This window comes from Somniosus microcephalus, chromosome 31 (genome assembly GCF_052327205.1).
Source record: "Somniosus microcephalus isolate GS21.2 chromosome 31, FLI_Smic_1.0, whole genome shotgun sequence".
NCBI classification, from domain to species: domain Eukaryota; kingdom Metazoa; phylum Chordata; class Chondrichthyes; order Squaliformes; family Somniosidae; genus Somniosus; species Somniosus microcephalus.
In genome coordinates, this window is record NC_141017.1 from 34,108,115 (window position 1) to 34,122,541 (window position 14,427).

Below are 14,427 nucleotides of genomic sequence, written 5' to 3' on the forward strand. Positions count from 1 at the left end.
CGCTGCGGCACGGCACGCTGCGGTACTGCAGGCCTTCCTCCCATTGTTAAGGGGGAGGGGCCTGCAACAGCGCGATCCCCGCTCGCGAGTGCCGGCAAAAGAGCCCGGCACCGAGGAGAAGTGCCGGGCTCTCGGGAAACAGCCGGCAATGCCGTGGGGGGGGGGGTTAGGAGGCCGGGGACGGAGGTGCTGGCAGGCGGCCGCCGAAAAAGGCGGCCACCCCGCACCTCCACCTTAACTTGCGCCACTGCCGGCACAGCAAGGCCCCGTGAACCGGGCGCGGGTAGCGAACGGCGCTACAGCAGCGTTCGCTACCAAATATAGCGATCGGGGCGCTAATGGGGCGCTGCGCACACCGATGACGTCATTGGTGGCGGCGCAGCGCAACCGGCTAACGCCACCATTAGCACCTCCGCTGAATATCGCGGGAGGCGCGGCCAGTGGCACTTCAGCCACTGACTGCCCTCTTTAGGCGCTAATAGGTGGCGCTACTCACCCAATTTCTCCCCCTTGGTCTTTGATACTCAAGGGACTTGAGAGGATCTTGGGACAAAGCATATGTCATGAATCTTATCATTGATGAAGAAATGACTCATGAAGTAACACTGGACGGCCAGCTGGTGGCGCCGTCCAAGGAGTATAAATACTCGGGCGTGGGCTCAGCTTGCTCAGGATGTTTTTGTAACCAGGACCTAGTGATGTAACTAGAATTTCATGGTTGTGAAACAGTTGATTAAAGCCTTGTTTTATACTCAAACCAAGTGCTCAGTAGTCTTTTTACATCAGCGGACATGTTTTATTAGTTAGAATATAAGAAGCAAAGAGTTAAAATACAAAGGATATACTTGTAGCGTAGTAAAATAAGAGATACAACCTGGTAACATCTGCATGGTTTCGAGGTGATCAATCTCGAATGCGGTAACACAGGAGGGGTCCCGTCTCGCTCCAATAACGTTCTAATATATTCTATGCTTCATATCTGCCTTGTATACAATAAATCACTCATTATATTACGGGAACTTGAGCCTGCTTTTTGTGCCTGTATGTCAATAGATTTCAATGCTCCCCCCTCCCCCCGCAAGTTAAGCAGCCTCCCGCACAGTTCCCATGCTATGATCCCATTAACATAAGAAAACCCCAGTAGACAAAATGCCTTCTGACGGAGGTGTGCAAGGCCAGCCACACAAACTGCTGAATTCTACTGAATAGTCGTTTTCTCACACCCACATTCAAGTTATAGAAGTTAAATTTGTGGTTAGCTATGATGAATGATAGGCTGTTGCAGTCTCCTGGGCTCTTAATGTCCTTGGCGGGCGTAGAGGGAGGGGTGTTAGGGGAGAGGGAGAGGGTGGGTTCCCTGAGGTTCTCCTAACATGCCCACAGGTTATTTCTGTGGGTTGAGGGGGCTGGGCAGAAGGTCCACGTGGTCGCTGGATGAGGTGCGTTTGGTCCGTTGTGTACCATCCTGATATGAACGGGCTCCTGTCTCTGTCCCGACCAGGGCCCACCAGCTGAGACCATACAGCCACTACCGATGTACAGAAAGAAGACGCGGAGGCACGCCGAGACCGAACAGGCCGGAGACGACGGGGGGAGTTTCTCCGACTACGCCGATGGCATGGAGGAGATCTTCGGGGCTCTGTCTTCGCTGAAAGACGAGGTAGAACAGATGAGGCGTCCGGTGGGGACGCAGAGCAACCCCGGGCGTACCTGCAAGGAGCTCCAGCTCTGCCACCCACACTTCAAGGACGGTGAGTTAGAAAACTCATTTAGCAGCGTGCCCCCTTCTCGGGTCTGCTCCATGCTTTGTGTGACGGCAGGCCAGGCTCCCGACGGAAACCATTTCACCCCACCGCGCCTCGCCCCTCGCATCTTTTCCAGGCCCTTTCCTAAAAAGGGGGTTGGCTGACGCTGGGATACGGTCCTGTGGGCATCTGCCACCCTCTGGTATCTCACCCAAGTGGCCATTCTTTCTGGGCTGAGCCGAGACAGTGAATAGAAACATAGAAGATAGGAGCAGGAGTAGGCCATTCGGCCCCTCGAGCCTGCTCCGCCATTCAATGAGATCATGGCTGATCATCCAAATTCAGTACCCTGTCCCTGCCTTCTCCCCATATCCCTTGATCCCTTTAGCCTTAAGAAATATATCCAACTCCTTCTTGAATATATTTAATGAATTGGCCTCTACTGCCTTCTGTGGTAGAGAATTCCACAGGTTCACCATTCTCTGGGTGAAGAAATTCCTCCTCATCTCAGTCCTAAATGGCTTACCCCTTATCCTTAGACTGTGACCCCTGGTTCTGGACTCCCCGACCATCGGGAACATCCTTCCTGCATCTAGTCTGTCTAGTCCTGTTAGAATTTTATAAGTTTCAATGAGATCCCCTCTCATTCTTCTAAACTCTAGCGAATATAAGCTGAATCGACCCAATCTCTCTTCATACGTCATTCCTGCCCTCCCAGGTATCAGTCTGGTGAACCTTCGCTGCACTCCCTCCATGGCAAGAACATCCTTCCTCCGAGAAGGCGACCAAAACTGCACACAATACTCAAGGTGTGGTCTCACCAATGGCAGCGGGTCGGGTGGTACGATCCTAGCCGACAACCAGCTAACTTATCACAGGTCAAACCATGTGGTGAATTAACCAGCTGAACAGGGAGCTGGGAGAATTCATAAATTCTTTTTTTTTTTAAATGGATGCGTTATTAAAACTTCCTGCAACACACAAAGGCTCGCTGTCATAGAATCATAGAATAGTACAGCACAGAAGGAGGCCATTCGGCCCATCGAGTCTGTGCCGGCTCTTTCGCAGAGCGATCCCGTTAGTCCCACTCCCCGCTCTTTCCCCATATCCCTGCAATTTTTCTCCCTCAAGTATTTATCCAATTCCCTTTTGAAGGCTACTATTGAATCTGTATCCACCGCCCTATCAGGCAGCGCGTTCCAAATCCGAACCACTCGCTGCGTAAAAGTTTTTTTCCTCCTGTCGCCTCTGGTTCTTTTGCCAATCACCTTAAAACTGTGGCCTCTGGTTATCGACCCTTCGGTGCAAATATTTTTGTTTGTCCAAGGCTGTAAAGGCAACATCAGCAAAGTATTGCCACGAAAGAAGATTCTAGACCAACAAGTTCTTCATGGTGTCGTAATTCGTGTGTGGTATTCAGAGTCGTTATTCAGCCCGGTTCGGGTGGTAATACTTACCAGGGGTCACAGTCTAAGGATAAGGGGTCGGCCATTTAGGACAGAGATGAGGAGGAATTTCTTCACCCAGAGAGTGGTGAACCTGTGGAATTCTCTACCGCAGAAGGCAGTTGAGACCAATTCATTAAATATATTCAAGACAGAGTTAGATATATTTCTTAAGGCTAAAGGGATCAAGGGATATGGGGAGAAGGCAGGGACAGGGTACTGAATTTGGATGATCAGCCATGATCTCATTAAATGGCGGAGCAGGCTCGAGGGGCCGAATGGCCTACTCCTGCTCCTATCTTCTATTTTTCTATGTTTCTATGTATAGTTACACCAGTGCTGTTAATACTTGCAATTTTCAAAGGGCATCCCAACACAGCTTGAATCTCAAGTTAGCAGCAAAACAGAGTCTAAAGTATTTCCAGCCCTACCCAGACTTGGACTCTGTGTCAGTGCTTCCCCCGAGAATCAGGAGCATTTACGGTGCTGTTACACATCCCACTACAAAGGCTATTCATTCATTGGGACTCCTTGGCATGTTTTTTCTACGTGAAAGGTGCTGTAGAAATACAACTTGTTGTTGAAGGTGTAACTTTTCTTTCACTTTTCTGGCCGTCTGGGGTCTCCTTCACACGCGGACTGTGGCTCGGAAGCGGAGAGCTGTTTCCAGGCCTTCGCGCCTCACGTGTGACCCCTTTGCGTTTGATAGTGTTGGACTCGTGCTACTCTCTGAGGCTGAAGAATGTTTGCATCATACAAGAACATAAGAAATAGGAGCAGGAAATAGGCCATTCGGCCCCTCGAGCCTGCTCCGCCATTCAATGAGATCATGGCTGATCATCGACCTCAACTCCACCTTCCTGCACTATCCCCATATCCCTTGATTCCCTTAAAATTCAAAAATCTATTGATCTCTGTCTCAACGACTGAGCCTCCACAGCCCCCTGGGGCAGAGAATTCCAAAGATTCACAAACCTCTGAGTGAAGAAATTTCTCCTCATCTCAATCCTAAATGGCCGACCCCTTATTCTGAGACTGTGACCCCTGGTTCTAGACTCCCCAGCCAGGGGAAAACATCCTCCCTGCATCTACCCTGCCAAGCCCTGTAAGAATCTTGTATGTTTCAATCACAAGCTGTAGCCTCTGTCCTGTGCCAGAAAGGTTGGGCCAAATTTTAAAAAAAATAATTCAAAAGGAAAAGCACTATCATTTGAAATCACAAAGAAGGCTGATTTACTCCCTTCGATTTTTTTACGCTGTACTGTTTAATGAGTGGTTTAATAATTGCTGTTAAAATGCCATTTAATAGCACAGTGCACAGGAAGTGTGGGGGGGGTGGGCGGTGGCGTGATTACAAGATGCCGGTTGTGAGGGGAATAGCTTTCCACAAAGCATATCTAATTCAAAAACATGACTGGGAGAAAGACTGGTATTTGTACAGCCAGAAACAGCCCAAAGCACTTCACATACACTGCATTTCTGAAAGGCAGACACTGTTATCTAGGGGAATACAGCACAGCAAAACCCCACAAACAGCAGTGAGAGGGAAAGAAAGATTACACCGGATATACGGCCCAGAAACAGGCCATTCGGCCCAACCAGTCCATGCCGGCCTTTATGCTCCACTCGAGCCTCCTCCCGTCTTTCCTCCTCTAACTCTATCAGCATAACCCTCGATTCCCTTCTCCCTCATGTGTTTATCCAGCCTCCCCTTAAATGTATCTACACTATTGGCCTCAACCACTCCCTGTGGTAGTGAGTTCCACATTCTCGCCACTCTCTGGGTAAAGAAGTTTCTTCTGAATTCCCTATTGGATTTATAAGTGACTGTCTTATATTGATGGCCTCTAGTTTTGCTCTTCCCAAGACTTGCATTTCTATAGCGCCTTTCACAACCACCAGACGTCCCAAAGTGCTTTACAGTCAATGAAGTACTTTTTGAAGTGTAGTCACTGTTGTAATGTGGGAACCGTGTCAGCCAATTTGTGCACAGCAAGCTCCCACAAACAGCAATGTGATAATGACCAGATCATCTGTTTTTGGCTGAGGGATAAATATTGGCCCAGGACTCCTGGGATAACTCCCCTGCTCTTCTTCGAAATAGTGCCGTGGGATTTTTTTTTAAATGTCCACCTGAGAGGGCTGGCGGTGCCTCGGTTTAATGTCCCATCTGAAAGATGACACCTCTGCAGTGCGGCGCTCCCTCAGTACTGCCCCTCCGACAGTGCGGCGCTCCCTCAGTACTGCCCCTCCGACAGTGCGGCGCTCCCTCGGTACTGCCCCTCCGACAGTGCGGCGCTCCCTCAGTACTGCACTGGGAGTGGCAGCTTAGATTTTTGTGCTCAAGTCTCTGGAGTGGGGACTTGAACCCACAACCCTCTGACTCAGAGGCGAGTGTGCTACCCACTGATCCACAGGCTGACACAGAATGACCAGTTAATCTGTTTCTGGTGGTGTTGCGTGATCATTTCCACATGTTATATTGTTCCTCTTCAAACAGCACTGTGGGTACTTTAAAATCCACCTGAACACCAGACAAGGCCTCCGTTTAATATTTCCTCTGACAGACGGTATCTCCGACACTGCAGCACCCCCTCAGTAAAGGATGACACAAATCTAAATAAATAGCAAAAATGGGTTAGCTTGTTAAAATAGAGGTCAAAATGATTACGTTAAAATTGAAAATATGAGACAGAGAGTAAAGGCCAGAAAGAAAGCCACTGGGGGCGATTTTAACCTACACGCTGAGCAGAAACCTGGCGGGCGGGCATTTAAAATCGCCCCTGGCTCTTACCCATCCGAAAGCCGCCATGATCGCAACATCTGCGATTTGAACCTGCTCTCCTGAGCAGGCAGCAAGGACACCCGCCCGGAGCCAACGGGGGTCCTTCTTTACACCCGCACGTCGCAGCCCGATGACATCACTGAGACCCGAGTGTAATTTTAACTCTGGCCTGAGCAGGGAATCCACTTGGAGTTAAAACCGGGGCCACTGAGTTTGCGAGCACTGGTAAAGTGTAAAATTATGTTCTGGCAGATTAGCAACAACAACGTGCATTTATATAGCATCTTTAACATAGAAAAGTGTCGAAGGCCCTTCACAGAAGCGTGATTAGATGGGCAATGAGTTATGGGGGGTTGGGGGGGGCGGCGCGGAAGGTGACTAAAAGCTTGGTCAAAGAGGATTAGGATTAATATCTTGTAGTAGTGTTTTTGGGGGGGCGGGGAGAGCCGGGTGGCTCGAGTTTGATTCCTGAGCCTTTGTAACTGGACAATTTTAGCTGCTGCCCGAATCTTGTTTCTGTGTCAGCCGTGGCTCAGTGGGTAGCACCCTCGCCTCTGAGTCAGAAGGTCGTGGGTTCAAGTCCCCATTCCAGAGACTTGAGCACATAAAGCTAGGCTGATGCTCCCAGTACCAGTGCTGAGGGAGTGCTGCACTGTCGGAGGTGCCGTCTTTCAGATGAGACGTTAAACCGAGGCCCCGTCTGTCCTTTCAGGTGGACGTAAAATATCCCATGACATTATTTCGAAGAATAGCAGGGGATTAATCCCCGGTGTCCTGGGCCAATAAAAACAGATTATCTGGTCATTATCACATTGCTGTTTGTGGGATCTTGCTGTGTACAAATTGGCTGCTGCGTTTCCTACATTGCAACAGTGACTACACTTCAAAAGTACTTCATTGGCTGTAAAGTGCTTTTGAGACGTCCTGAGGTCGTGAAAGGCGCTATAGCAATGCAAGTCTTTTTTAATAAAGCTGTCATTGCCTCGTATCCATAGAAACATAGAAGATAGGAGCAGGAGTAGACCATTCGGCCCTTCGAGCCTGCTCCGCCATTCAATGAGATCATGGCTGATCATCCAAATTCAGTACCCGGTCCCTGCCTTCTACCCATATCCCTTGATCCCTTTAGCCTTAAGAAATATATCCAACTCTTTCTTGAATATACTTAATGAACTGGCCTCCACCGCCCTCTGTGGCAGAGAATTCCACAGGTTCACCACTCTCTGGGTGAAGAAATTCCTCCTCATTTCAATCCTAAATGTCTTACCCCTTATCCTTAGACTATGACCCCTGGTTCTGGACTCCCCGGCCATCAGAAACATCCTTCCTGCATCTAGTCTGTCCAGGCCTGACAGAATTTTATAGGTTTCGATGAGATCCCCTCTCAATCTGCTAAACTCCAGTGAGTATAAGCCCAAATCGACACAATCTCTCCTCATACGTCATTCCTGCCATCCCAGGTATCAGCCTGGTGAATCTTCGCTGCACTCCTTCCATGGCAAGAACGTCCTTCCTCAGGTAAGGCGACCAAAACTGCACACGATACTCAAGGTGTGGTCTCACCAAGGCCCTGTACAACTGCAGCAAGACATCTTTGTTCTTGTACTCGAACCCTCTTGCTACGAAGGCCAACATACCATTTGCCTTCTTAACCGCCTGCTGCACCTGCATGCTTACCTTCAGCGACTGGTGTACAAGAACACCCAGGTCTCTTCGCACTTCCCCTTCTCCCAATCTATTACCATTCAAATAATAACCTGCCTTCCTGTTTTTGCCACCAAAGTGGATAACCTCACATTTATCCACATTATAGTGCATTTGCCATGTTTCTGCCCAATCACCCAACCTGTCCAAATCGTGCTGGAGTTTCACGACATCCTCCTCACAGCATACCCTCCCCCCCAGCTTTGTGTCATCTGCAAATTTGGAGATATTACATCCAATTCCCTCGTCCAGGTCATTAATATATATTGTGAACAGCTGGGGTCCTAGGACCGATCCTTGCGGTACCCCACTAGTCACTGCCTGCCACTCGGAAAATGACCCGTTTATTCCAACTCTTTGCTTTCTGTCCGCCAACCAGTTCTCTATCCAAGTCAATACCTTGCCCCCAATCCCATGTGCCTTAATTTTGCACGCTAATCTCTTATGCGGGACCTTATCGAAAGCCTTCTGAAAGTCCAAATACACCACATCCGCTGGTTCTCCCTTATCTATTTTACCAGTTACATCCTCAAAAAATTCCAGTAGATTAGTCAAGCATGATTTACCTTTTGTAAATCCATGTTGACTTTGTCCGATCCTGTCACTGCTTTCCAAGTGCTCTGCTATTACATCTTTTATAATGGACTCTAGCATTTTCCCCACTACCGATGTCAAGCTTACCGGTCTATAATTCCCCGCCTTTTTTCTACCACCTTTTTTGAATAGTGGGGTAACATTAGCTACCCGCTAATCCATGGGTACCGTTCCAGAGTCTATTGAGTTCTGGAAGATGACCAGCAATGCATCTACTATTTCTAGGGCCACTTCCTTAAGTACCCTGGGATGTAGATTATCAGGCCCTGGGGATTTATCGGCCTTCAGTCCCATCAATTTTCCTAACACCATTTCCCTACAAATACTGATTTCTTTCAGTTCCACCCTTTCATCAGACCCTATGTTCGCCGGCATCTCTGGGAGGTTATTTGTGTCCTCCTTTGTGAAGACAGAACCAAAATATGTATTTAGTTGGTCTGCCATTTCTTTGTTCCCCATTATAAATTCCCCCGATTCTGACTGCAAGGGACCTACGCTTGACTTCACCAATCTTTTTCTCTTCACATATCTATAAAAGCTTTTACAGTCAGTTTTTATGTTCTCTGCAAGCTTACTCTCATATTCTATTTTCCCTTTCTTAATTAATCCCTTTGTCCTCCTTTGTTGAATCCTAAACTGCTCCCAATCCTCAGGATTATTGCTTTTTCTGGCCAATTTATATGCCCTCTCCTTGGACCTTATGCTATCCCTAATTTCCCTTGTTAGCCACGGTTGGGTCACCTTTTTTGTTTTATTTTTATGCCAAATTGGGATGAACAAATTCTGTAGTTCATCCATTCGGTCTTTGAATGTTTGCCATTGCCTATCCACCGTCAACCCTTTGAGTGCCATTCCCCAATCAATCCTACCCAACTCGCTCCTCAGACCACCATAGTTTCCTTTATTTAAATTGAGGACCCTAGTCTCCGAGTCAACTACTTCATTCTCCATCTTAATGAAGAATTCGATCATATTATGATCGCTCCGACCCAAGGGGCCTCTTACAACAAGATTGCTAATTTATCCTTTCTCGTTACATAATACCCAATCTAAGATGGCCTGATCGCTGGTTGGTTCCTCGACATATTGGTCCAGGAAACCATCCCGTAAACACTCCAGGAATTCCTCCCCCACAGTATTGTTACTCATTTGGTTGACCCAATCTATATGTAGATTAACGTCACCCATGATGACTGCTGTGCCCTTATTGCACGCTTCTTTAATTTCTCTTTTAATGCCATCCCCAACCTCCGCCTTACTGTTTGGAGGTCTATATACCACTCCCACTAACGTTTTTTTCCCCTTAGTATTTCTCAATTCTACCCATGCAGATTCTACCTCATCAGCGCTAATATCCTTCATTACAATTGTGTTAATCCCTTCTTTAACCAGTAATGCTACCCCACCTCCCTTTCCTTTTTGCCTATCTTTCCTGAATATCGAATAACCCTGGATGTTGAGTTCCCAGTCCTGGCCTTCCTTGAGCCACGTTTCCGTAATCCCAACCAAATCGTATTTGTTTACTTCTATTTGCGCAGCCAATTCATCCACCTTATTACAAATGCTCCTCGCATTAAGACACAAAGCCTTCAGGCTTGTTTTTTTAACGCTCTTAGACCTATTAGAATGATTATTTACTGTGGCCATGTTTGATTTAAACCGTTGATTTCTCTGACTGCAACTTTTGTTTTTCTCCTTCCTATCTTTTGCTTTTATCCTTGTTTCCCTTTCCTCTGTCTCCCTGCTCAGGTTCCCAACCCCCTGCCATTTTAGTTTAAACCCTCCCCCACAGCACTAGCAAACACTCCCCCTAGGACATTGGTTCCAGCCCTGCCCAGGTGCAGACCATCCGGTTTGAACTGGTCCCACCTCCCCCAGAACCAGTTCCAATGTCCCAGGAACTTGAATCCCTCCCCCTGGCACCATTCCTCTAGCCACGTATTCATCTGAAGTATCCTTCTATTTCTACCCTGACTAGCACGTGGCACTGGTAGCAATCCTGAGATTACTACCTTTTGAGGTCCTGTTTTTTAATTTATCTCCTAACTCCCTATACTCCGCTTTTAGGACCTCATCCCGCTTTTACCTATATCGTTGGTGCCTATATGCACCACGACAACTGGCTGTTCACCCTCCCCTTCCAAGATGTTCTGGAGTCGCTCGGAGACATCCTTGACCCTTGCACCAGGGAGGCAACACACCATCCTGGAGTCTCGTTTGCGGCCGCAGAAACGCCTATCTATTCCCCTTACAATTGAATCCCCTATTACTATAGCTCTACCCCTCTTTTTCCTCCCATTCTGTGCAGCAGAGCCACCCCTGGTGCCAGGAAGTTGGCTGCTGCTGCCTTCCTCTGATAAGCCATCCCCCCCAACAGTACTCAAAGTGGTGTATCTGTTGGCGAGGGGGATGGCCACAGGGGACCCCTGCACTACCTGCCTGCGCCTAGTACTCTGCCTGTTGGTCACCCGTTCCCTTTCTTCCTGTCCAACCTCTACCTGCGGTGTGTCCAACTCCGTAAATGTGCTATTCACGATGTCCTGAGCATCGTGAACGCTCCAGTATGTGTCCAATCGCAGCTCCAGCGCCGCAATGCGGTCTGTCAGTAGCTGCAGCTGGATGCACTTCCTGCACATGCAGTTGTCAGGGACACAGGAAGTGTCCCTGATTTCCCACATATCGCAGGAGGAGCAGATCACGGGGCCCGGCTGTTCTGCCATGACTTACCCTTTAATTAATTGAATTTAAATTAAATCAATCAATCCCACTAATTACACTACAGTTAACTGGTTTACCAACAGTCCCTGCTACACCAGAGAGACCTTAGAAACTATAAACCAGAGTTAAAGTTTAAAAAACAAAGAGAAATACTCACCAACCAAATACTCACCAACCAATCACTTACCTGCTTCCTGGTGACGTCACACTTTGATTACTTTTTACCTCTCTCCCCTGCTGTTGAACTGGTCGGGCTGCTCCTGACTCACTGCCGCCGGTGTAACTGCCGCCGATGCTCAGTGTTCCCACGCAGGCCCGCTCTGGTCGGGCTGCTCCTTACTCACTGCCGCTGATGCTCAGTGTTCCCACGCAGGCCCGCTGTGTTCGGGCTGCTCCTTACTTACTGCCGCTGATGCTCAGTGTTCCCACGCAGGCCCGCTCTGGTCGGGCTGCTCCTGACTCATCCTTTCCCAGGACCTACAAACTGGAACTCCTTCCCTCCCTCACTTGTCCCTAACCTTTGCAAGCAATGCATATGCAAGGCTGTGGTTTCCTCGTCACCTATTCTTCATTTAGTCTTCAACCTCAGTGCAATCCTGTAGCCATGGACCTTAATCCCTCTCCTACATCCTCAGTATATGGAGATCAGAGAATCATATTGAATTTCTTTTGAGTATTGAAGATTGAGGGATGATCTGGCTGCACAGAAGGAGACCATTTGGCCCATCGTGCCTGTGCCGGCGCTTTGAAAGAGCTCTCCAATTAGTCTCACTCCCCCCTGCTCTTTCCCCACAGCCCTGCAAATTTTCCCCCTTCAAGTATTTATCCAATTCCCTTTTGAAAGTTACTATTGAATCTGCTTCCACCGCCCTTTCAGGCAGCGCGTTCTGGATCACAACAACTCGTTGAGTGAAACGATTTCTCCTCACCTCCCCCCTCTGATTCTTTTGCTAGTTATCTTCAATCTGTGTCCTCTGGTTACCGAACCTCCTGCCACTGGAAACAGTTTCTCCTTATTTACTCTGTCAAAACCCCTCATAATTTTGAACACCTCTATCAAATTTCCTCTTAACCTTCTCTGCTCTAAGGCATACAATCCCAGCTTCTCCAGTCTCGCCACGTAACTGAAGTCCCTCATTCGTGGTACTATTCTGGTAAATCTCCTCCGCACCCTCTCCAAGGCCTTGACATCCTTCCTAAAGTGCGGTGCCCAGAACTGGACACAATACTCCAGCTAAGGCCTAACCAGTGATTTATAAGGTTTAGCGTCAATGTTCCCTCTAACCTTTCTTTGGCGCGCGGTCGGCCGTGTATGCGCGGTATCTTTTCCAGCAGCAGCAGCCGGTGAGCGACTTCGCGGGACCTCCTGATTGGCGTGCAGCCGCGCACCTTGCGGGGAACGTGGTTTAGCATAGCTTCCTTGCTTTTTGCACTCTATGGGGAAAAATTCAGTTGCTTTGCGCCTCCCGTTAGCGCCCTACAAGGGCGTTAATGGGGCGCATAGCGCCTGGGCGCGGCAATGTTTGCGCCGCTCGCGAAATTGACCAGACATTTTGCAGCGGCGCTAAACACTACCGCCACAATCACCTGCAGATCGTGATGTCAGTCGAGCGTGCAACGCCCCGGTAGCGCCCTGGACCGGATATTGAGTGGCGCCCCCGCCTTACCGCCTGCAACAACAAGTTGAGGGGAACGTTTTGCAGTCAGGAAGGGACTGGGGTCGCGCTATTTAAAGGCGACCGCTTCCTGCCTTTTTTTGTCGGTGACATTTTTGAACCACGCATTCTGAGAGAGAGAGAGAGACTTCTGGAGAGATTCAACGCTGTGTGAAGGAGTTTTGGGTACTGAGCAGCACTTTGCAGGTTCATTTTGATTTGACCTTCCTTGCATCGATTTAGAAGAGACTGTGGGGGCTGCACTCTGAGCTCTTTCCTTGGGTCTCTCCATTGTTCTTTCCAGCAGATTTGATGTACAGGTCTCTCCAGGCCGAGATTCAAGGCTGCAATGAGCAGGGTGTGGATGGAGAGCAAGATCGACCCTCCCCTTTAAGAACTGGCTGGCGCCAGTGTCTGTGTTCCATTGACTGACATCACCTGAGCTTCGCCAGCGCTCTGAGGTAGCGCCTCGCTCCTCAGCCTTTGCACCTTGAGAGGTGTGTAGCGCCTGATTTAGCACTCCAGTCACCTCCAGGGGCGATAGAAGCTAAGTTTGCAGTCAGAGGCGATAATTAGCGGCAGGCGTTAAACTTTGCACCCGGCCGATAATTGCGCCCCAAACAGGGTGATACCGAATTTCTCTCCCAATGCCTTTTATGTATAAAGCCAGGGTGTTTTTTTTTATCAGCCTTCTCAATTTTTCCTGCCACCTTCACTTATTGGTGTACGTGAACCCCCAGGTCTCTCTGTTCATGTACCTCCTTTTAAAAATTGTACCACTGACTGTCTGTGTGGAGTTTGCACATTCTCCCCGTGTTTGCGTGGGTTTCCTCCGGGTGCTCCGGTTTCCTCCCACAGTCCAAAGATGTGCGGGTTAGGTTGATTGGCTATGATAAATTGACCCTTAGTGTTAGGGGGATTGAATACGTGGGGTTACGGGGATAGGGTGGGATATGTGTTGGTGTAGGGGTTACGGGGATCGGGTGGGATATGTGTCGGTGCAGGCTCGATGGGCCGAAATGGTCTCTATCTGCACTGTGGGGTTTCTGTGATTCTGTGATATTGTCTTCTCTCCAGGTGATTACTGGATTGACCCCAATCAGGGTTGTGCCAAGGATTCCTTCAAGGTATTCTGCAACTTCACCGCTGGTGGAGAGACCTGCATCTTCCCCGACAAGAAAACTGAGGGAGTAAGTCAGCAGTTCGAATTACATGGTAGAGCGAGATCGGAATGGATCTTTTAATGGTGCACTGCGCACAATTTAATATGAACCGCACTGTTTACAGGCTCTCATTACTCACTCACTCGCCCAGCTAATGCGAGTCAGGCCCTCTACTTTTTTTTTCCCCCGCCAGTGTTCCTCGCCTTCCTGCCTTTGGTCATTTCCACACGTTAGACAAAGGAATGCTCACATTTACGTGACACTTTAACTTATCTCGAAGCGCTATACCCAACGCTTTTTTTGTTGTTGCCTGCATTGCCATTGTCTACTCTCTCTGTTACCTCTTCGAAAAATTCATTAAGTATTACACCCAGTCAGCCCCAGCACAGCCTTACAAGAAATATCATACAGCGAGTCGCACACAGGGAAACTAGGGATGGCCGATAAACACAGCTCTGCTATCACTGACCACATCACGAGAACCAATTATTATATATATATTTTAAATAACATTAAGTTAGAGCTGCTGAAGTTGAGAGGAGGGATGTCAGTCGGTGCTTGAGAAAGGGACATGTTGAAACTTTCGCTGCGCAGTGTTGGCATCAAGCACTCTCAGGG

General features: G+C 48.6%; 1 protein-coding gene across 2 annotated transcripts in view; it reads left to right on the forward strand.

Moving 5' to 3' along the window:
* Positions 1-14,427, forward strand: part of LOC147097724 (uncharacterized) — a 342,880-nt gene that overhangs the window by 317,340 nt on the left and 11,113 nt on the right. For both annotated transcript variants that reach the window (XM_085971762.1, XM_085971763.1), the window contains 2 exons: positions 1,502-1,751; positions 13,724-13,836. In XM_085971762.1, the coding sequence (XP_085827888.1) occupies positions 1,502-1,751; positions 13,724-13,836 (363 nt within the window). The remainder of the gene's footprint in view (positions 1-1,501; positions 1,752-13,723; positions 13,837-14,427) is intronic.